We start from the raw sequence: 20,089 nt of genomic DNA, 5'->3' as shown, positions 1-20,089 counted from the left end.
AGTGAGACCATCGGTTGTCACTGATAATTGGGTCTGTAATATGTCAAATAGCCGGGTTGTGCAAATGCTTGAGGAAACTTTCTCATCTCTGCTGTCAAAATACTCCCATAAAGCAGGGAGAACGACATGAAAGGCCAAGGTCGTGTAGTAAGATCGAGCCGAGTTGCTGTTCTGAAGCGAGGTGTATGAATTGTACTGAGAGACAAGCGGAGTGCAAGCGATGTTGATCGGAACGTTCACCCGGTCGTCCACATTATGTGCAAGCTACGTGGCCGTTTGATGCGACGACCTTGCGACTTTGTCGTGTTCGATCAGATGGGTAGTCTCCGAGTTGGCCGTTTCACAGGGGCCAAATCTCCATTTGTGTCGAACTTTCCCATTGCACTAGTAATTTCATGAGTTTGACTTGTCAAGTTGCCAGATCTTCAGAGACCATACTAATTCGGCATGATTTCGAGTCAAGGCAGAAGAACAGCTCGAAATGTCATTCTCAAGTCGAAGCAGAACAATTGGTGGCGATCGATAGGTTCTGGGATAACGACAGACTCAAGTTTAGAGCGAAAGCAAGGTTCCTCTCTCCTCGGACGTGCATCTGAGAGGCATTCTACGCATCAAGGACATCCAGATAAAGCTCAGACAGGCGGACCGTCGAACTTTCGGTTTCGCGCCCAGCTGGACAAACGTCAAGAACATGGCGAGGGGGTGCAGAAGAAACGTCTACTCAAACCTTACGACTTGTCGATTCAACTCAAACGTCTGTGCAGCGAAGGGGACCTTGACGGTGCCATTGAGCGTTTGAAGTCGACTCCTCGGGATGCGCAGAACGTAGCTGTGTGGAATACGATGATCTCAGAATGCTTGAGCGCTGAACGGTACCAGCTCTCCTACGATTTGTTCATTGACGTGAGTGGGTCTACCGGGTTTGCTACCACTCTTAATAACGGGCTTCTGCGATAGATGAAGCGTAGAGGATTTTCCCCCAACAGCATTACTTTCTCCACGATGCTCAGCGGTATCTCTCTCATCAAGGACTGGCCGAAATACAGCAAGCAATTGCAGAACGCGCATTCTCTTTACGAATCCTACCTAAAACACCTCGAATCCGTCAAATTTCACGAGGCTGACAACTCGAAGGAGTTGTCCCTGCAGCCTCTTGTTGCATACATCCAGATTCTCGGCGATGCAGGAGACTACCATAAAATCTTTGACGTTTACTTCGCCATGGACCAGGAAGGACCTCTCGCACCTGACAGGTTCGTCTTCACTGCGATGTTCAAGGCAATATCCGCACGTCAGAAGCGTTCGGTCACTGGCGGAGAGGCTTCTGCTCGTAACGATGCTGCGTCTGATGCGAAGCACGTTTGGATACAGATGGAGAAAGTTATGCAGAGGAATCCTGACTTTTTCTTGGATCCTGGACTCATTGCAACAGCCATACGCGCCCTTACGCGGGGAAGCCCCAATGATCAAAGTTTTGCGTTCGCTATTATCCATGATCAATTGGGTCTTTCAAAGCCGGGGGAAGATATGCCTAAAAGGTTGTCAAACAATCTTAATGCATGGACGTTAGACGCTACCCTCCAGCTTTGCAATTCCATGCAAAAACATAGACTCACCGTTCACTTCACGCGTCAAGTCATGGAAAAGATTAATTGGGACAAAGTATGGATGCGTTACCTCATCGACTCTAACCACATACACAAACTCCTCAGAGCGTATGCTGGACTCGCCGCTCTCGGATCGCTCAACGAGTCGAACGAAGCTCTTGGAGCATTGGAATGGAGTGTACAGAACGACGTAATTTATCATCTCCCCAAGTTGACGCCGACAGCGCAATCGTACCACCTCGCTCTTATGACATGCTGCCGCAGCGCAGACTGGCCAACTGCCGTCCGCGTGTATGAACTCATGACAGGTGTTGAAGCCGGTCAATTCGAGTCGGGTGGAAGTCGTTCTCCGACGGTGAAGAAGAGGTCCAAGGGGAAGAACCTGCCGACGGATGTGGAGACTATATCGTTCCTTCTGCGCACTGCCCTCGCTGCCAACAACGTCACTCATATTCAGCATGCAATGTGGCTAGCTGACTTTGCACGTGTTGACGTGCTTCTCAGTGATGAACATACGGCTGCGTTCTACCGGTCTAAACTTGCTTCTACTCTGATGGAGGCCACCAAGCGCCTCCAAGAAGCAGGGGGTCTCACTCAGGAGCAAGAAAAAACCTGGAGTTCGTACAGATCATTGGCACGACAGGTTTTAAAGAGCACGAGAGGTAGCCCAACACCTGGAGTTGAGGAGGAGAGGTTAGGAAATATTCGGACACTCGTTGATATGGACAACTATGTAGCCTTCGAGATGGTATCGCGTAGTACCAAATCGCGCACATGATGCAGGATACTCCATTAGGAGTTATGTGGCATGACACTAATGAGCAGTGACTATTATATATACAAAATATGACGGGGATGGGGTGATAGATCAAGCAGACAGAAAATAGATAAATAGTGTCCGAAGAGAAAGGTCCATTGTCCCGTGAGACTACTACAGGAGCCCCACCACATCTGCATAAGTACAGGAGAATTGTAAGGCGGACAGTGCACAGTCATGATATAGCGACGGGAGGGGGGTATGAAGGGCGTTATCAGTTCACTATGCGACTGAATTTGGGCGGTCTCCAGGTCTTGGCTCCCCTTTAAAGGCAGGCGATGGAGGAGCGAAAAGTGTGTCTTCAGTTAATGCCATTGAAATTGGTTGATATGTGTGTGGCTCTTGAGGGTTCACATAATCGGGATACCTTGTCGTAGTAATGTTCATCGGCATGGGACTCAGTCTTCCGGGTGTCTTGCGCGCACGCGCGCCCCTCCCTCGACGTCTGCACAGCAGGATAAGGGCGACGATGGAAAGAATGACCAAAACGAGAGCATTAAGAGCCATAACGGCAAGCATGGCGGGGAGGTATTTGGAGAGTTTGTCAATAGTATCTGCTACATCCGTGGACAACGTCACGGTTGTTGATCCGGAATCACCGCTTGAAACGTTGTAAGTGATGTTATTCTGCGGCGTTCCACCCCGGATATCGTGGAACTCCACCGATGCCTGGTTAGGATTGACCAGGGAGAGCATTTGGACATAAGGGCTGCCCATAGTTCCCGATGAAACGAAGTCGCCAAAGTCGTACACGGTATAGACTGAACGCAAAACATTGTCACCTATCAACCAATCACTAGGGAGATGATCATTTGGCGATGTGTTCCAGAATGATTACCATAGACTTACAATTGGCCAGCCCCAACAGAAACACTTTGGGGCACAAAGGAGCCGACACAGGTTGATGGATCACTCAAACTCGTTGGTGAAACATCGAGGGGATGTATCGGGAAGATTTGATTGCTGTTATGACAATGTCAATGACTAAGAAATACGTGATCGAATGCAGACACTTACTCAAACTGAAGCGCCATATCTATTTCTGCGTTGCAAGGGACGGTCCATTGCCCAAGGACAGAGTTATACTGAGCCCCAGATATGCCGCCATAAATGGCTTGACACACATCAGTAGGCGCGTATCTGTACTCCTTGTGAATAAAGCATGTCCGACCATTGATGCAAATGATTACGCACGTGTACGATGTCCCGCTATCCAGAAGAACGACTGCCTTGTTCGATGGCGCTCCCTGCACGCCAGTGGAAACTGAATAGGTCTCTGTGCCAACAATGAACGAGTCCAACAGCACATTCCAACGCGTTGGAGAGTCTACGGGCCAAGTTGAGATTTTGTTGGTGCTTGTGACATTTGAATATTGAGGCTCAGTCTTGCCTGCATTCTGATGCGTCAACAAGTGCATATAAGGGTAACACTGTAGACTTACCAATTGCGAAGCTGCCCGTAATTTGATCGTCATCTGATGTACTCTGCAGGGATAATGCAATAAAGTTGGGCTCGGAAGGATTGTCCTGGAAAAGATTGTAGAGGAGGCTGCGGCCGGTCGACGCGCCAGTGGTGTTCACGAGGGCATCTATGTTCGATAATGAGTCAAAACCTAGCCCTAGAAGTCCAATAGCTCCATAGGATAATGCTGGATTTTGCGCAGATGAGACGTCAAGAAAAGCTTGAGAAGGAACAGATATCCTATTCGAAGTTGAATTAGTTTACGATATGTCGCTTGGACACTTACTTACCCTGCAAACTCGGTCTTGACATAGGAAACACTCCCATATGCCCAACCGATGCCATACTTGTGCGCTAAAGTCAGACCGAAGATCCCTATTCAAGCAGAAATGCGCTCACAGTCAGATTATAGTTCTGGGACTAGTGAACGTAAGCAAACTATGGTCAGAAACAACGTGTGTCACTCACTGTAATGTTTGCATTAGGGATTGGTGTTGGACTGTTGAGGACCCACAGGTCAGAAGAACCTAACGAAGACGTAAAATATGAAAAAGGAAAGGGGACGGCAAAAAAATACCTGTGTCAAGTTGAACCAGATAATCTGGTTGATCGATGAGTCACCTTACGGTGTGAATGGGGAATGTTACTTACTAACACCACCAAGGGTAACCTGATTACCTGGTGAATAAATTGGCATGGCAGGGCGAACGAAGCATGCTTACATTTGCCATATAAATGAGATCGTGAACATCACTATTTCGGTGGTCAGTTGGTATGTATGAGTTGAACTGGAGAATGAAGATATATCTTGCCTGAGAGTAAGCACGGTGGAGACCGAAGACAGAACTTGTGGGTGCGATACTGAAACGTCTGTGCCACCACTTCGTCGCTGTAAGGTCGTGTGCCTTGATTGAATGAAAGGTATTTTAACAGCTACTGAAACTCCGGCCAGGACTGCCAGAGAAAGAGCCTGTATTGACTTCATGGCAGGGGGTGAAAGGAATGACTTTGGCGAGGGCCAGTGTAAGTACGCTGAAGGAGTGCGCGCAGCTTAGGGCAGTCTATGATAGGAACAACAAAAGCCGTGGGGGAGTCCAAGTTGTGATATATCAAATAATTTTGCATTGACCGGTGTCTATTTTTGGCTACAATTTTAGTGGGTCAACCTACTCATCAAAACATTTCCTCAATTACTGCAGGCTAGGTTCAATCAGTGCTATAAACCTTGCATATGCATGTTATCAAGTTTGAATCAAGTAGCTACATGATATATTATATCCTCGTTAAAATCTGAGTGATTAGAGTAGGGTCTGGACAATATGAGGTTTTGCTAAAGCCCGATAAGGAAATGATAAGGTGTTTGCATCGGTTAATATTACTTCTCACGTGGTCTTCTTCGCGCTTTATCATTCCGTTCCAACGCGGCACCAAATCTGTTCTGGACCTCCAAGTTCACACCATGGCACCAGCGGCAACGAGGAGCACAATATTTCGTCTCATAAATGCATCCCAGCATTCAGCATGTCCATGTCATGGCTGCAGATCTGCAACTCATAACCATGCACATCACGGTGCCCTTGCCCTGAACCAACTTAGGAAGTTCGCAACTCCCGTCCAAACTGTCGAAAAGGAGTATGCATTCGAGGCACGTCCTGCCAAAGAAACGCTATAACTGCTTACAGCTCCTGTTCAGGTTGCGGCATCGAATTTGAGATTTGGAGAGGGCGTCACCCGCGAGGTTGGTATGGACCTCAAGAATATGAAAGCCCGCAAGGTCAGATGGCTTCCCACGTCTTCGGACCATGATCATCATTATCGTCAATAGGTTGGCGTCTTTACGGACCCAATCGTGGCCAAGTTGAAGCCCATGCAAGTTGTAAGCATTCTCATCACACAATTTCGCAGTGTCAATAATGATTTTGATCTTAGGCTCTCGAGTCTTTGGAATCCCAAGAAGACCTTTCATTCGAGGTATATGATCAAGTGCTTGCAGAACCCACAGAAGAGAGCTGGAGGAAGGCCATCGCTTGGGCGAGGCAACATGATTTCAGCCACTTCTTGGCGTAAGTTACGGTCGACCGTGTGTAACCGCGACTCACCATGGCTATAGTGTCGGCGGTGGGAGTGTCATCGACACCGCCAAAACAGCGAACTTGTAAGGCTTATATTTCGTTCGTGTTATGTTTCCCTCACACCTTTTAGGTTCACCGTTTATAAAGATGCTGATCTCATGGACTTCGTTAATGCTCCCGTAGGCAAAGGTCTTCCAATCTCCCAAACCTTGCGGCCTCTCATTGCAGGTTGAAATGTTTGCATCAATATTGTGTGACCCTCGCTCATGAACTCACAGTTCCTACCACTGCCGGTACTGGATCTGAGACCACCGGTGCCGCTATTTTTGATGTCACTTCACGTGCTTTCAAGACTGGCATCGCAAATCGTGCACTTAAGCCTGTCTTGGGCGTCGTGGACACGGCTAACACGGAGAGCTGCCCAACCGCTGTACACATCAGCGCAGGGTTGGATGTGTTGTTCCACAGTTTGGAGAGTTACACTGCTATTCCGTGAGCTTGCACTTGAATTTTTTCGATAGGCAAACAACAGAGTGATCCTTTAGTTACACCGAGCGAACACCACGCCCCGCAAATCCAATTCTGCGACCCGCCTACCAAGGAAGCAACCCCGTCGCAGATATTTTCTCGATGTGGGCTCTTCGTACGACTGTAAAGTACTTGCCTCGTATTGCCAAGGATCGCGGTGACCATGAGGCAAGAAGCCAGATGCTGTACGTCTCCTACCCGTTTCCCACACCATTGTTCTGATTCAGAACTAGCCTCGCGGCTTCCTTTGCTGGTATTGGTTTCGGAAATGCTGGCGTGCATCTGTGCCACGGAATGAGCTATCCGGTACGTGGAGCTGATGGCGTCAGGAATCAAGACTAAGTAGCTTTCCTGTAGATATCCGGCTTGAACAAGAAAGGCCCGAAGTACAAGCACCCTGGATACGTGGTTGACCATCCCATCATCCCCCACGGCATCAGGTAATTTAAATACTGACACTTTAAAAAGACGGAGAATGAACGTGAATCCTGTAGTGTCGCCTTGACTGGACCCGCGGTCTTCCAATTCACTGCTCCATCTTCCCCCGACCGTCATCGTGAAGCACTTGCCGTTTTCAATGGTGTGACTGTTACCGACCCTTCGATAACAAGCATCCCTGACTCTGAGGTTGGTGCATATCTGTACGAGTCTATTGCATCCTTCCTTGACGGACTCGGTGTTCCTCGTGGACTGAAGGCCGTGGGATACAACAAGAGCGACATCTCGATGCTAGTCGAAGGCACGCTTCCGCAGCGTCGCGTTTTGGATTTGGCTCCGAACATTGGAAATGTGGCAGGCGAGGATGGGAGAGAGCATCTGACGAGAATCATGGAGGCCTCTTTCGAGTATTAAACACGAGAGCTATCGTCACGCTTTGAGATTGCTTTGGAAACACCTGTGTACATGTATGATACCATCAATTGAAGATACAATATGCTCTTGGAACCTGTGGTGGATTGAATTTCAGACGCGTTTTCTGGAGTAGTACTTGTAGTTAGCAACTCCTCGGATAATTCCGAGGATGGCTCCTGAGCAACGTCGTAGCAGGTTCCGCCCATGCATTGACCTACATGAAGGACAAGTAAAGCAAATCGTCGGAGGTACTCTTTCGGACCGCAGTGATGAGGAACTGAAGACGAATTTTGTCGCAACGTGCGTATATACCCTCTGGCCTCTTCTCTGACTTACGAATGTCCCTGCAGGCAACCTCCAGAGTATTTCGCGGAAAAGTATCGTGACAATAGTCTGGAGGGCGGACACGTCATAAAATTGGGGCCTCGGAACGACGAAGCAGCCAGGAGAGCATTGGCAGAATGGCGGAGTTCGTGTCTATCATGTTGTCTTTAGATGATGCTTTTGACCTAAGTATTCTTAATTCTAGATCACTTACAGATCGGTGGGGGTATCACCGCTGATAATGCCAAAGAATGGCTTGACGCGGGTGCGAGCAAGGTTAGACAAGCTGTAGTGAAGTGCGCAATACGCCAACTAACTCCTCCCCTAGATCATCGTCACATCCTACCTCTTTCCCGGCGGCAACTTCGACTTGGAGCGTTTGCAGACAATCTCATCACTTGTTGGGAAGGATAAGCTTGTTGTAGACGTTAGGCACGTCATTTACTTTACTCGGTGAACATAAAGATCTCATGATGATTTCAGCTGTCGCCGGCGAGGAGATAAGTGGTATGTTGCTATGAATAAATGGCAGGATATTACTACAATGGAGGTAAATAAAGGTAAGTAAAGAGTAACGACCTCTTTATCATCTTTTGCGCAATAGGTGCTGAATTTTTCGTGTCCAGAGAATCTCGACATGCTGGCACAGTATTGCAAGTGAGGCTCATGGGCACTCTGTCTCCGTCGCGATGATCTTTCATGTTGCAGCGAGTTTCTCATCCATGCGGCTGATGTAGAAGGATTATGCCAAGGTATTGACGAGGAGCTCGTACAAAGTTTGCACATCGTTCGACGTTGTCATTTCGCTGCTGACTTTTCATCAGAGCTTGGCGAATGGGTGACGATTCCTACCACATATGCTGGAGGAGCTAAAAGTGGGTGGTTAGATCCCTTGGTCTATTGCTTCCTAACTCGACACTTGTTCAGGCATTTCCGACTTGGAAACGGTGAATAGACTTTCGGGAGGACAAGTGGACTTGACATATGGCAGGTAAGCACGATCCCTTGGTGTTTTTAATAGATAACCCATTCCGATCACTCTAGTTCATTGGATATCTTTGGAGGGGTTGTAAGCTTTGATGAATTAGTGAAAGCCAGCAACCAGTAGCATCAATATGTAGCGCGTATGTTAGATTTTGGAAAACATTACCCGTGACCCACAGGGGATTACCTTTTATGGGCGTGTGAAATGTGGCTCATAAACTGTATAGTACCACATCGCGTAGCGTCAGAATTATCGAGCCCGTCGCGGACGTACCGCACGACAGCCCCCTCAAGGTAAATATCTAGCCGTCATGCTGCTCCACCATGTTCTTGAAACATTGTGGACTGTTTCCACGCATATTGGCCTTGTCCCGCTCTTTTCCGCATCCGTTTGGTCGATCTGTTAAACTCGGTGCTAATCATCTTTCCATTTCACTGTACAGACATCCCTCAAAATGCCCAGCAGCAAAGTTAAGGCCTACGAGCTCCAGTCCAAGTGAGCCCGTAATGCTAATAGGAGATATTGCGCTGATTGCAGAACATTTTGTTGCGTGGCATATACAGGTCGAAGAATGACTTGACCAAGCAACTCAATGAGCTCAAGACCGAGCTTCTTTCGCTGCGCGTACAGAAGATTCTTGGTGGCTCGGCCTCAAAACTCACCAGGATGTACGTTTGGAATTCTTAAATGTCCAGTGCGAAAGGACTAACTTAACTAGCAACATTGTGCGCAAGTCGATTGCACGGGTCTTGACTGTGATGAACCAGAAGCAACGCCAAAACCTCCGGGAATTCTACAAGAACAAGAAATTCCTCCCTCTTGATCTCCGACCAAAGAAGACGCGCGCGATCAGACGGAGACTGACCAAGGTGCGCAATACAGTCGCTATGCAAGATATGCTCTAATCATGCTACATTCCTACATTAGCGCGAGCAATCATTGAAGACGCTCAAGCAAAAGAAGAAGGATATACACTTCCCCATTCGCAAATATGCCGTTAAGGCATAAGCGTGAATGTGCTGTTGGCTGGGTGTGAGAGGGCCCATCATCATGCTGGAGATTTGTCTGTTTTTGCATTTTCATATTTGTATGCCCTACGCCTTGATCAACTCGACATGCATGCTATGCCATGACTCCTATCCTTGGAAGTTGATCCAGCATACTTCTTTGAGACAAATGCACCGATTGTGACTTTACCATTGTATGATCAGTACTTGTATCATATGGGACTCCATGTGCGCATGAGCGCTCTCGCGGTCCTGGGATGGGTGCAATTACAACATCCCCGGGTCAAACTTGATGACGATCCTAGTTGACTATTGTCGTCTCGACATTGGTACCGGCCTCGTGTTTCTTTCACCATGATGGATCGCCAACCGCCATTCGAAACTATATCAGTGACAATACTCTATCGCCACCGTCAGGTCGTATTAGGCGCTGGATTTCCAAAATCTTCTACTAGAATCATAATAAGCATCGGACCTTGCGGTTCTTCAAGTTCGTGCACTTGCGACAATCAAGTTAGCCTGACATCAAAGTCCTTTCCTGTACTCGGTCAGTCCGTTTCCTCCCTATCTACTCCATCCAATCCTTTCACAGACTTGAGACGGGGATCCCCCGAACACGTGTGGAGCAAGTCTTCTTAATTTTGTTCGGCATGAGTTGATGCCACACAACAACATGTGCTAGGCCTTGTCAGCGCTCTATCCACTCAGGCCATCATGTCGCCTGGTAGTCGCCTCAGAAAGCTCTCAGTGACTAACATTGGCAATGAACAGTCGGCCTCTCGCTCGTGCTCGATGTCGCCACAGACAAGCCAGGATAGGGAGACATATCCCAGGGAGCCCTACCCCGTTCCAGCCAACAACCCAGCCAGCCAGTATACGCTTATCGAGAAGCTGGGAACAGGCAGCTTCGGGGTCGTATACAAGGCCATGCACAACGAAACAAAGCAGATAGTTGCTATCAAGCAGATTGGTGTGTGGCGGGGCTTGATATCGTATTGGAGCTAATCTCTCTATCTTCGAAATAGATTTGGAAGACTCTGATGATGATATCTCAGAAATTCAACAAGAAATTGCCAGTCTCGCTCAATGTGATTCGGAATACGTCACCCGCTATTACGGGTCATTCGTTGTTGCTTACAAGCTCTGGATCGTCATGGAGTATTTGGCTGGGGGATCATGTCTTGACCTCCTGAAAGGCGGCGTATTCTCTGAAGCGCACATCGCAGTTATTTGTCGGGAGCTTCTGTTAGGTCTCGATTACCTGCACGCGGAAGGCACCATCCATCGTGACATCAAAGCTGCCAATATCTTGCTTTCTGCTAGCGGCAAGGTCAAACTTGCGGACTTCGGAGTGGCAGCACAACTTACCAGCACGCTGAGACACACATTCGTGGGTACTCCATTCTGGATGGCACCGGAGGTCATCCGACAGGCGGGTTACGACGCAAAGGCGGATATGTGGAGTTTAGGCATCACAGCTATAGAAATGGCGAAAGGGGAGCCGCCACTGGCCGAGTACCACCCCATGAGGGTTCTCTTCCTTATTCCAAAGGCGAAACCACCAGTCCTTGAAGGTTCATTCTCTGCTGCATTTAAGGAATTTGTATCACTCTGTTTGACAAAAGATCCTGCTGATGTGAGCTCGGACCTCTTTCTCCTATGCTTAAAAATGCCCTAACAGTCACTATAGCGTCCTACAGCCAAGGAGCTTTTGCAACATAGATTTATCAAAAGTGCGAAGAAGACATCGTATCTCACAGAGCTGGTCGAGAGGTACCAGGAGTTCCGTGCCAAGTCACCACAGAAAGGTCAGCCTGCAGTATACCAAGCGACTATTCGCGGCACAGCGATGTGGGAGAGCAACGACACAATTCGAAGTGACTGGAACTTCGACACCGTCAAGTCGACTTCCATCATGGGTACATTTAGTAGTGTTGCCAAGGATTTGATGCCTGAGATGGACGATGAAGACATGGGTGACGAAGAACCCTCGATATACGAGGAAGATGAAGGCTCGATTGAAACAGGGGGAGCTGTTAATGGAAACACTCCGCTCGGTTTTGGGGGGATCGGAATAAATATTGGTGCAGGGCACTCCACTGTTGCCATCAAGACTCCTCTTGATGAGCCGGACATTTCATTACTCCTCGCTGCTGCAGAAGGTCTAGAAAACGAGTTTGTAGATGGTGCCAAACCAAGAACACCGCCATCCCAAGTTACCCACCCTGCAGATGATGAAATGCCTTTGGGCGCACCTCCAGCGTACACCGGCTCCGTCCGCTCGGCAATGAGGTCATCGTACGCTGCAAGACACAAGATGACTGGTGCTGGTACTATCATGCGGGAAGCAGATCTTGGTTCCGGCGTAGACACCATCAGACCTGTCAAAAAGGTCGACACAGCCAGTTCTCTGAGACTATCTGCAGAGTACGTCGGCACTAGGAGTAGAGAAACTTCACCATCATCCCCTACTACTCCATCCAAAGACCGGCCTTCCTCCTCGTCATTCAAGCGAAGGGTATCTGATTCTGAGCAGGCGGGAAGGGTCATGATTGATGATGTCGTCCTTCCCGTTCTCCAAAACGTAAGTTATTCCCAAGTGTACTGCTACAGGAGAATAACAGTACGCGACAGGCCATCCGAGATGACATGGATGCTCGAGAGATCGAGTCACTCAGTATGATCTCTCGTGGCTTTTCCGAATTGAGAGAGGCGAATCCTGCCCTATCTTACAGCGTCATTCTCGACATGCTCTCCGGTATCAACGAGTGCGTATCCATCGGTTGAACTGAGATTCCATTCATTTATTTTCAAACTGTGCTAGAAACCCCGCTGTCCGACAACACGTTCAAACATCTCGGGGACTATTCCCTCACAAACGTGTCATTCGGAAGAGCGAGATGACTGCAAAGGGTCTTGTGGTCACCGAAGTCCAGGAAGATATCAGTGGACTCCCCATGGACTCGAGTGCCTCATCATTAAACTCCCTCAAAGCTGATAGCTCTGGATCGCCCGTCCGCAAATCACCTATCTCTGAACTGCTCTACATGCGCTGGCTAGAGGGCTTGCGAATTAAGTGGCCCAGCATTTTATCATAATTGAGCCTCTGGACTGTATTGCGGACTGCATTTTGACAGAGTCTTACTGTCTCCGCTGCATACAACCTTTGTCGAACACGTCACACCCGCGCTCACGCGTATTGAGTCGACGGCATATACCTGGACTTCCTTTCTATACCGCTTCTCCGCGTTTACTTGTTCATGGAGTTTTTTCATGTTCCTCATTCTATCACGAATTGTTGAACGACCTTCACGATCACCCTTTTCCGTACATGTAACTTAGCAGATTTTGGCTATACACAAATGTCTCACTATTGTACCTCATGTGGCAATTCTCAAGTATTACCTGAAAATTTCATTTGTACTGCATCATGCGGCTGTCTCGATTAAGCTCTTGAACGACTAGGTAAAACAACGTCGAGGAAGCGACATGCTGTAACGCTATTCTTGCCAAGATGATATAATCTGCTCATCAGACCACGTTAAGTTTGCCGGGGGTGCAAAGACACGATCAGGCAGCAATACGCTCGGTCGAAAATAAGATCCCATAATGATTGTATGATAGTGTGAATAGTCCATGTTCGCCAAGAATAATGAGATATAATATAATGTAACCAAGATGTGTACGGTTGTACAAGTAGGATAGTAATCTGCGAAGTCCATGAATGTCTCTTGCAAAAATCCGGTACCATTATATCATGATCGTTCCAACTGCAGCTGCGACGATGGCTGCAGTGATGCCGGTGAGTGCAAGAGGCGCAGGTGCTGAGGTGAGTCGCCCCGCTCTTCTGGTTGCCAAGAGGCTTATTGGTAGAGGTAGATTTTCCAGACGACGGCGCCGAGGACGAAGCCGGCCTATCATATAATCAGTTGCGTCGACATTGAAGGAAAAGCAGCTTACTTTTTGGCAGTGGTTGCTATCGGTTTCGCAGTAGTACTGGCACGGACCGGAGGCTTGACGGCCAAGTCACCTACTTTTGCTGGGTTGACTTGCGATGTTGCATTCCAGGCGTTCTGGTAGGCTGAACCAGCATCCATCTGAGCAAGAGATAACCTTTGCCAGCCATTTGAAACCATCATCGGGTATGCGTCTATGAATGACTTGACGGATAGATCAGACAACTCGTGTTCCAAAATGACAAGTCCAGGGGTCTTTGGACCTATGTGGCACGATCAGCATCAGACGCCGCAGATAATAACAACAATATACCGGTCAACCACTGTGTCATTTCCTGTTGGATTTTTTCTGGCGTGGTCAATGGGACAGGCTCACTCAAGGTCCAGTCATCAGTGCTAAAATGAAGTCGGTATCAGTAAACATGAACTCGTTTTCAGTAATCACGCACTCTTGATTCCAGATGACGGTTATGAGCCCGAATACTTCCTTTGCAACAGCCCGGACGCGCATATCAGAATCACCGTAAGGCGGCCTCCAGTACTTCGGGATACGCCCGCCCGTCGAGTTGTGGATGAGTTCCATCGTCCATCCGAGCTCGGCGAGGATCTCGATGTTCGACTTGGTGGTCATGTATGGGTGAGTCCAGGTGTGAACGGCGATATCATCCTGGTTCGTCTCGAAGGCGGTTTTGAACTGCTCGGGATACAGGAGAATGTTGGTGCCAATGAAGAAGTGCGTTACATGTTCCGAGTGGTTAGCGAGGAACTGATACAGCTGATCCGACGCCTGGACAATGCGCGATGGATCAACTATCGTTTGAGCAACACATTCTCATAACTAGGGACGTACCGGTAGCGGACCATCGTCAAAACTAAGGGCGATAACACCCGGCGGAGCATCCCACACGTCACCTGGCGTAACACACTTGGCAGTTGAGGAGCAAACAGTCGCGCTTGCCGGGTCATATCCAGTGGGGTATACGGGATCCATTCCGTTGGTACTTGTAGACTGGGGAATATCGGGAATCTTGCCTGCCAAGGCGGCTGCGTTAAGAGCATCCACCCAAGCCTGGGGGAGCATCGTAGTATCCGCAGTGGCTGGAGGGAAGCCGGCGGACCATTCTAAACATGCGCGTCGAGTAAGCGGGAGTGAAGGAAATTAGATACAAGGGCTTACCGGGCGTTCCTATCGCGGAATAAAGAATACCATCGCCGACCGGTCCACGCTTGAAGAGGGCGTGTACTGGATGGTCGTCTTCATGATACCACTTGTTACCAAGGGGCTTGTTCTCGGTATGAGATTCGTGAGCAGGGGTGACGGACGCATAGACGGCACTGGTGGCGAGGAGGAGGATAGCAGAGAGACGTGACATGGCTATATGTACAAGACGAACGAAAAGAGAGGACTGGTATAGTAGTGGGTGAAAAGGAAACAACGAGGTGATGGAGGGAGGAAGAAAGAGAGAATGAGAAAGACGAACCAAGCTGCCCATTTTATGTGGTGGGTAAAGGAATTCTGCTGGTTAGCCACCCAACACGAATACTAACTTCCTTTTTTGGTATTTGATCTTTGCGCACGACGCTGGTCACCGTGCAATGCACCTTGGCCCGAGTTGATCTTAAGACGTCCCGCGTGGCCTTTGAAAAACAGGCGAGCAAAGCAGCATCATTGATCAGTAGAGTGAACTCATCTCGAACGTTGTGATATACTCAGTATGCCTGCGGGGATGCCGAAGAGTCTCAGTTGGTCACCCCGCGAATTGTCGCAGTTAATGCTACTGCTGCAATATGATTGGTCCCCGCCAGCTTGACAGGGGCAAACGGGTAATCGACTGGATACCTCCGAAGAGTACTAGTGCCTACGGAGGACCATGAGAATCATCTATGATATACACTGGAAGATGTCGACCGACCTCGACCATGAACATAAATGTGACGCAGTTTTTCTTCCACTTCGGTTATCTGACTAAACCAGTTGCATAAAACCTCATAGGACCTAGATCAATCCAAGCACGATGGCGTCGTTCACAGAAATCTAAAGTACAATTCCCTAAGTCACAGTGAGTTAAGAAGTCGGCGAGGCGGCTGCAGAAGCCTCGCTATTCCTCAAGATCAGGATACCCCCCCTCAGCTGAGCGACCTCTTTCACCATCGCCGTAAACTTCGCCTTCTTCGCATCTGTAGTCAAGTAAGGCGTGAAATGTTGAATACAGTCCCGCGTCGTCGCGTTGGGCGTATTCTGTAACCACTTGACGAGCATCTTCTCCTCCAATTCGCCGTCCGGGGGCGGGCCAGTGGGGAGCGGTTTTCGTTTCTTCGGCTTCGGTGCACCATTTACTGCAGCCCCCGCCGACGCCGCATTACCGCCGAGCTCATCAGCGGCCTTGCGTTTGTTTGACGTTGGCTGTCCATTTGGTGCTGGGCTGCCTGGACCCTTTGCTAGTGGTGAAGGACTAGTTGCTCTGCTACCAGTGACGGGACTGGTTGCCCTACTTCCAGTACCCTGTCCACTAGTTACGCGACCGTTGTTTGTAGAAGTTGTCTTAAGTTTCGGTGCTTTGGGACTTGTGGCGCGTTTTGCAACAACAGAATGGCCACCCATACTCGTAGGCGCCGGCGAAGTAGCGCGAGAGCCAACAGCAGAACCATTTGGGGCAGTGCTGGTAGGCGGCTGCGATGGTTTCGGAGTTGGGGGTTGAGAAGCTGATCGGGATTTAGTCTCTTGAGGTGGTTCTTGGGGAGGAATTGGTTCTTCTTCTTCTTCTTCCTCGTCATTCTGCCACAACATTAGCACGCATACACGGGAGTAAGAAAAAGAACACACTGAGCTCGCATACGGATTGCGCTCTTCATCGCTATCGTATGCTGCGTTTTTCTCCAGCTTGCGCATGAGTTTCTTCAGAGATTTGCCGTCCTTCGTCAGCTGACTTTCCCCATCCTCAGACTCCGACTCGTCAACATAGCCCTCGCGGGTCTTGTTGGCACTCTTATACTCTCGTTTGAGGCGTTCCTGTTGTTAGGATGTCAGCGCTACAATGAGAATAACGGAAGGCTCATATACCTCTAACTCTTTGGTCTCCTCTTCGTCCATATCGGCAGGACCTGCCTCATCGTCATCCGCAAATTCATCATCAAAAAGCTGCTCATCCAAGTCTCCTTCCATGTCATTCTCTTCCTTCTTTCTTCTGGGACCGCCTTCGTCGTCGTCGTCGCCACCGCCATCATGAGCCCCGCGGTTCGTTGTCCGCAGCGCTCGTCCACCCACAGCTTGACTCTGTCCAGACGAATGGACCAGTGACGAGCCACCAGACACAACACGGTTTTCTGCCTCCGCTTTGAACATCTCTGATGTTGCCGATGAGAGTCCCTGCCCTTTTTTCCGGTGTAGCAACCAGCGTTCCGGGTCCTTATTCTTCTGAATCTTGGCCATCTGACGGGGACCATCAGATCACGGCGATGCATGTGCAGTAAACAAAATACCAGAGCCTCCGCCTCTTCTAATCCAGGGACATGATGTTTAGGCTTCTTCTGGAACTTGTACCAGCGATTTGCAGGTACAAATTTGAAGAATTCTTGTGCAGCTGGCATAAAGAGAGCATGTGTCTCTGCCCTTGCCACCTCCTCCAGTTTCCCTACCCACATCTCGTTCTGCTTTGCGTCCTCCATCACCCAGGGGTAACGCTCCTCGCGTCGCAGCTGACGGACTGCCTCAGGCACCAAGAACACTTGCCGCGTCTTCTTCTGAAATTTCTTCCGCCCGCCAGCTTTGCCTTTGTCCTTGTCTTTCGACTGAGCCTCAACACCGTCCTTCGCTATCGGCCGACCATCTGCGTCAACCATAACGATGTTTCCATCTGAACCAACAACAGGCTTCCCGTCGGGCCCCAGCATATGTCCCGCAGGCACTTGAGAGGATGAACCAGGCTCTTCTCTTCTCAATTCCTTCCTGTTCAACTTTATCGGCTCCTCCCAGGTTGATATGTCTATAGTCTTTCTCGAATCGAACTTCATAACATCATACTTCCATCCATTGAGGGCAGAGGACATGAGCTTGAATTCGGAAAACTCGCCATCAGGGAGCTTAGAACTGTCATCTGCATCACCGGCTGGTGGAATAGGCTGTACGCGGGGAGTAACGGATTTGCGGAGGGATTGCTGTGACTGGGATGGTTGAGAGCCTTGTGAAGTCGTCGACGGCGTAGAGGGCTCCTTCTTTATTGCCTTCTTCTTGTGAAATAGAAGAGATTCAGCCGATTTTGGTGGCATTGTAAAGATAGTTTGAATCCGGAGTGAAGACGAGTCTTAATGATGGTATCAGGAAATCAGCGCAGCAGATGACTAGGACAGCAACGGGTTAACGAGCGGAAAGGACAAGATCGCCAGAGAGCATGTATATAATTTTGTTTTCACAAGGGAGCAGCAATGGCAGTTGGAGAACAAGGCTCACATGCTGACATAAGGCATGGTAGTTTCATCAATTAGCATGTAGCGCTAACATCTTTCTCATCGGGACAAGGCAGATGATCTGAAGGATGCTTGATAGTCATCATAGCAATTGCAACGAGAGGAAGCCTAAGGAGAAGACTATATACACTTCATGTGATCGTGAAAATTTGTCCATAAAAATGAGAACAACCATGCTAAGACTATCACAAGCTCGTAACTTAAAGAAATCGTAGAATTTAGGAGAGGGGAAGAGGCCAGGAAAGGCCAGAACAGGTCCACCAACTACATCGGCTGTATCTCTGACTTGTTCGCTGATATGCTCGCAACACCATTGGTAGTTGGCGCTGGTGGTGCTCCTGCTGGAGTTGGAGGAAGGGTGGATGCTGCTGGATATGGATTCTCCGACGATGGTGGTCGTGGCTGAGGCGGATGGGGTGGTTGCTGATGCGGGTGTGGTGGAGGATGAGAGATCGCTCCTGGAGGTGGTGGATAAGGTCCTGAAACTGGTGCGCCCTGCCCATATACCATGGCGTGGGGTGGTGCTCCTGGACCAAAAGATGGTATGCCTTGTCTCATGCTGTCCAGCTCGTGTCTCAGCATCTCGATCTCACGAACCATATCTTGGTGATTTTGTTTCAGATTGGTGACAAAGTCGATAGCTGCACGCATTATGTCAAGGATTGCCGTGCGTGTAGAAACCCGGTCTGCATACCTTTGCTAAGTATTTCCCATTTACTTGCCTTCATGCCCCGATCTGCGGGTAGCTGGTCCCGCAGCTCATCAAATAGGTCTTTCATTTCTTTCCGTCGCTTTCGCTCGGCAAGCTTATGCGAAACTCGCAGCTCAGGTGAACGAGAGTAAGGTGTAGATCCCGGCTCCTTCGGCGGTTTCAGGCTAGATGACGGAGAAGGAGCCGAAGAAGGCTCCTCCGCAGGTGGCGCAGGACCTACAGCAGTAGTGACAGTCTGGCTATTTTCGCGTAATTGACGTGATGGAGGTCGGGACCGTGAACGGATATTTCTTGTCGGGCCTATTGTAGAAGTCGAGCTTTCTGGCACCGACATCCGCCTGTCTGGCGGAAATGTCATCGGGGGCATCATGGTCATCTGCATAGGTTGTGTTTCGAAAGAACGGGGGTGGTGCTGTATATTAGGATCTTGCGAGCCGTCCGGGTGTTGTGCTGCAGACCACGCGAAAGTCGCCATGCTGCCTGGCGTCGAGGGTGCAGCAGGTCGACCATGTGGCTGATCGCCGGATAATGCCGAGGGGTAGCCACTAGTGGTCCCGTTTGGGAACGATGGAGGTAGAGAATCCCGTCTCTCATTCAACCACCAGTGCCCATTTCCTCCCGACATCCCTGGGCCCGCCCTTGACGCTATCGCTCCAGAATGCACTGAATGTCGCCTCTGGTCACATATGCTCAGCTGAGCTATCCTGCTCATTTCGACAGTCGACCCTCGCCGTTTTTGTGCGCGTCCTTCTGAATCGATGTTCATGGGACTAGGTACCCCAGGTCCTACCAGTTGCGAATCTGTGTCGTCACTTCCATTTGATTCTCTGTAAGTAGACGTCTTTCGTTTCGTTCCATGTGGCATTTGGGAATCCGAAGAATTCTGTAGATCTGTCAAAATCGGGTTTTCGAATATGACGTCAATGACTTACAGCAATCGATTGCCTTCGTGAACTGTGATCACTGTCTTCTGCTTGTCGTGTATTAACTCTGGGCGATTGTTTCTCATTACTGCTATCCACGTTCATGTGATCGGTGGTTTCTGACAACGTTGCCACCTCTATGTTCACAAGATGCGTACAACAAATGATACTTCAAACTCACTAGTTCCTCCGTTTGGAGGAAGTGATGTCTGTAGAGGTGCAATACCCTTTGCAGGCTCCCATTCTGCAGATGGGGAACGTAATATCTTGCGCATTTGTTTACTTGAGGACTCAGAATTGTGCATTGAGCCTCCGCCATCACCGAAAGTATAGTTGGCAGCTGGACGTGGTCCTGAGAGGATGCCGGTGCATTAGCGACG

General features: G+C 49.2%; 9 protein-coding genes across 9 annotated transcripts; 5 read left to right on the top strand and 4 right to left on the bottom strand.

Moving 5' to 3' along the window:
- Positions 1-447: 447 nt before the first annotated feature.
- On the top strand, positions 448-2,385 carry BJ212DRAFT_1266708 (uncharacterized protein; the record flags this gene model as incomplete). The annotated part of the gene is made up of 2 exons (XM_041330596.1): positions 448-903; positions 958-2,385. The coding sequence occupies 2 exons, from the start codon at positions 448-450 to the stop codon at positions 2,383-2,385; spliced, it is 1,884 nt and encodes a 627-aa protein (XP_041195460.1).
- Positions 2,386-2,515: 130 nt separating this feature from the next.
- BJ212DRAFT_1007237 (aspartic peptidase domain-containing protein) lies at positions 2,516-4,985 on the bottom strand. Its single transcript, XM_041328827.1, has 12 exons — positions 4,699-4,985; positions 4,609-4,639; positions 4,538-4,556; positions 4,464-4,487; positions 4,355-4,413; positions 4,286-4,306; positions 4,177-4,232; positions 3,867-4,126; positions 3,619-3,814; positions 3,442-3,564; positions 3,274-3,387; positions 2,516-3,220 (listed from the first exon to the last, which is right to left on the bottom strand). Exons 1-12 carry the CDS (start codon positions 4,869-4,871, stop codon positions 2,647-2,649), a joined length of 1,650 nt encoding a protein of 549 aa, XP_041195459.1. The 5' UTR covers positions 4,872-4,985; the 3' UTR covers positions 2,516-2,646.
- Positions 4,986-5,279: 294 nt separating this feature from the next.
- On the top strand, positions 5,280-7,461 carry BJ212DRAFT_1338496 (alcohol dehydrogenase). Its single transcript, XM_041335022.1, has 11 exons — positions 5,280-5,531; positions 5,580-5,660; positions 5,712-5,762; positions 5,816-5,949; positions 5,997-6,041; positions 6,089-6,186; positions 6,237-6,450; positions 6,504-6,671; positions 6,720-6,792; positions 6,844-6,926; positions 6,981-7,461. The coding sequence occupies exons 1-11, from the start codon at positions 5,346-5,348 to the stop codon at positions 7,336-7,338; spliced, it is 1,491 nt and encodes a 496-aa protein (XP_041195458.1). The 5' UTR covers positions 5,280-5,345; the 3' UTR covers positions 7,339-7,461.
- On the top strand, positions 7,275-8,877 carry BJ212DRAFT_1006991 (N--5). Its single transcript, XM_041328826.1, has 10 exons — positions 7,275-7,638; positions 7,689-7,807; positions 7,868-7,938; positions 7,991-8,094; positions 8,146-8,222; positions 8,289-8,319; positions 8,371-8,438; positions 8,487-8,537; positions 8,590-8,653; positions 8,707-8,877. The coding sequence occupies exons 1-10, from the start codon at positions 7,508-7,510 to the stop codon at positions 8,768-8,770; spliced, it is 780 nt and encodes a 259-aa protein (XP_041195457.1). The 5' UTR covers positions 7,275-7,507; the 3' UTR covers positions 8,771-8,877.
- Positions 8,878-8,920: 43 nt separating this feature from the next.
- On the top strand, positions 8,921-9,956 carry BJ212DRAFT_1338484 (60S ribosomal protein L35). The gene is made up of 4 exons (XM_041335021.1): positions 8,921-9,142; positions 9,211-9,315; positions 9,366-9,516; positions 9,575-9,956. Exons 1-4 carry the CDS (start codon positions 9,102-9,104, stop codon positions 9,653-9,655), a joined length of 378 nt encoding a protein of 125 aa, XP_041195456.1. The 5' UTR covers positions 8,921-9,101; the 3' UTR covers positions 9,656-9,956.
- On the top strand, positions 9,957-13,085 carry BJ212DRAFT_1338482 (STE STE20 YSK protein kinase). The gene is made up of 6 exons (XM_041335020.1): positions 9,957-10,201; positions 10,426-10,624; positions 10,680-11,290; positions 11,345-12,238; positions 12,289-12,422; positions 12,479-13,085. Exons 2-6 carry the CDS (start codon positions 10,447-10,449, stop codon positions 12,750-12,752), a joined length of 2,091 nt encoding a protein of 696 aa, XP_041195455.1. The 5' UTR covers positions 9,957-10,201; positions 10,426-10,446; the 3' UTR covers positions 12,753-13,085.
- A 525-nt stretch (positions 13,086-13,610) lies between these two features.
- On the bottom strand, positions 13,611-14,983 carry BJ212DRAFT_1445626 (carbohydrate esterase family 4 protein; the record flags this gene model as incomplete). Its single annotated transcript, XM_041338139.1, has 5 exons — positions 13,611-13,873; positions 13,924-14,006; positions 14,060-14,397; positions 14,461-14,732; positions 14,788-14,983. 5 exons carry the CDS (start codon positions 14,981-14,983, stop codon positions 13,611-13,613), a joined length of 1,152 nt encoding a protein of 383 aa, XP_041195454.1.
- A 692-nt stretch (positions 14,984-15,675) lies between these two features.
- Positions 15,676-17,876, bottom strand: BJ212DRAFT_1267031 (uncharacterized protein; the record flags this gene model as incomplete). Its single annotated transcript, XM_041330625.1, has 4 exons — positions 15,676-16,386; positions 16,435-16,620; positions 16,672-17,040; positions 17,091-17,876. 4 exons carry the CDS (start codon positions 17,874-17,876, stop codon positions 15,676-15,678), a joined length of 2,052 nt encoding a protein of 683 aa, XP_041195453.1.
- A 190-nt stretch (positions 17,877-18,066) lies between these two features.
- On the bottom strand, positions 18,067-19,755 carry BJ212DRAFT_1006916 (uncharacterized protein). Its single transcript, XM_041328825.1, has 2 exons — positions 18,769-19,755; positions 18,067-18,715 (listed from the first exon to the last, which is right to left on the bottom strand). Exons 1-2 carry the CDS (start codon positions 19,649-19,651, stop codon positions 18,339-18,341), a joined length of 1,260 nt encoding a protein of 419 aa, XP_041195452.1. The 5' UTR covers positions 19,652-19,755; the 3' UTR covers positions 18,067-18,338.
- Positions 19,756-20,089: the final 334 nt, after the last annotated feature.

Source organism: Suillus subaureus, assembly GCF_016647635.1.
Source record: "Suillus subaureus strain MN1 chromosome Unknown BJ212scaffold_8, whole genome shotgun sequence".
In the NCBI taxonomy this organism is placed as follows: domain Eukaryota; kingdom Fungi; phylum Basidiomycota; class Agaricomycetes; order Boletales; family Suillaceae; genus Suillus; species Suillus subaureus.
This window is presented reverse-complemented; position numbering and strand designations above follow the sequence as displayed.

Coding starts and splice junctions, on each gene's coding strand:
- BJ212DRAFT_1007237 (XM_041328827.1), bottom strand. CDS start 4,871: ATGAAGTCAATACAGGCTCTTTCTCTGGCAGTCCTGGCCGGAGTTTCA. Junction 4,307..4,354: donor TCCCTAATGCAAACATTACA/GTGAGTGACACA, acceptor TACGTTCACTAG/TCCCAGAACTATAATCTGAC. Junction 3,815..3,866: donor TACGGGCAGCTTCGCAATTG/GTAAGTCTACAG, acceptor ATCAGAATGCAG/GCAAGACTGAGCCTCAATAT.
- BJ212DRAFT_1338496 (XM_041335022.1), top strand. CDS start 5,346: ATGGCACCAGCGGCAACGAGGAGCACAATATTTCGTCTCATAAATGCA. Junction 5,763..5,815: donor AGTTGAAGCCCATGCAAGTT/GTAAGCATTCTC, acceptor TTTTGATCTTAG/GCTCTCGAGTCTTTGGAATC. Junction 6,042..6,088: donor ACCGCCAAAACAGCGAACTT/GTAAGGCTTATA, acceptor CACACCTTTTAG/GTTCACCGTTTATAAAGATG.
- BJ212DRAFT_1006991 (XM_041328826.1), top strand. CDS start 7,508: ATGGCTCCTGAGCAACGTCGTAGCAGGTTCCGCCCATGCATTGACCTA. Junction 8,223..8,288: donor TACAATGGAGGTAAATAAAG/GTAAGTAAAGAG, acceptor TTTCGTGTCCAG/AGAATCTCGACATGCTGGCA. Junction 8,654..8,706: donor GTGGACTTGACATATGGCAG/GTAAGCACGATC, acceptor CGATCACTCTAG/TTCATTGGATATCTTTGGAG.
- BJ212DRAFT_1338484 (XM_041335021.1), top strand. CDS start 9,102: ATGCCCAGCAGCAAAGTTAAGGCCTACGAGCTCCAGTCCAA. Junction 9,143..9,210: donor GCCTACGAGCTCCAGTCCAA/GTGAGCCCGTAA, acceptor TGGCATATACAG/GTCGAAGAATGACTTGACCA. Junction 9,517..9,574: donor TCAGACGGAGACTGACCAAG/GTGCGCAATACA, acceptor TTCCTACATTAG/CGCGAGCAATCATTGAAGAC.
- BJ212DRAFT_1338482 (XM_041335020.1), top strand. CDS start 10,447: ATGTCGCCACAGACAAGCCAGGATAGGGAGACATATCCCAGGGAGCCC. Junction 11,291..11,344: donor TGACAAAAGATCCTGCTGAT/GTGAGCTCGGAC, acceptor CAGTCACTATAG/CGTCCTACAGCCAAGGAGCT. Junction 12,423..12,478: donor ATGCTCTCCGGTATCAACGA/GTGCGTATCCAT, acceptor AAACTGTGCTAG/AAACCCCGCTGTCCGACAAC.
- BJ212DRAFT_1006916 (XM_041328825.1), bottom strand. CDS start 19,651: ATGCCACATGGAACGAAACGAAAGACGTCTACTTACAGAGAATCAAAT. Junction 18,716..18,768: donor ATGGGAAATACTTAGCAAAG/GTATGCAGACCG, acceptor TAATGCGTGCAG/CTATCGACTTTGTCACCAAT.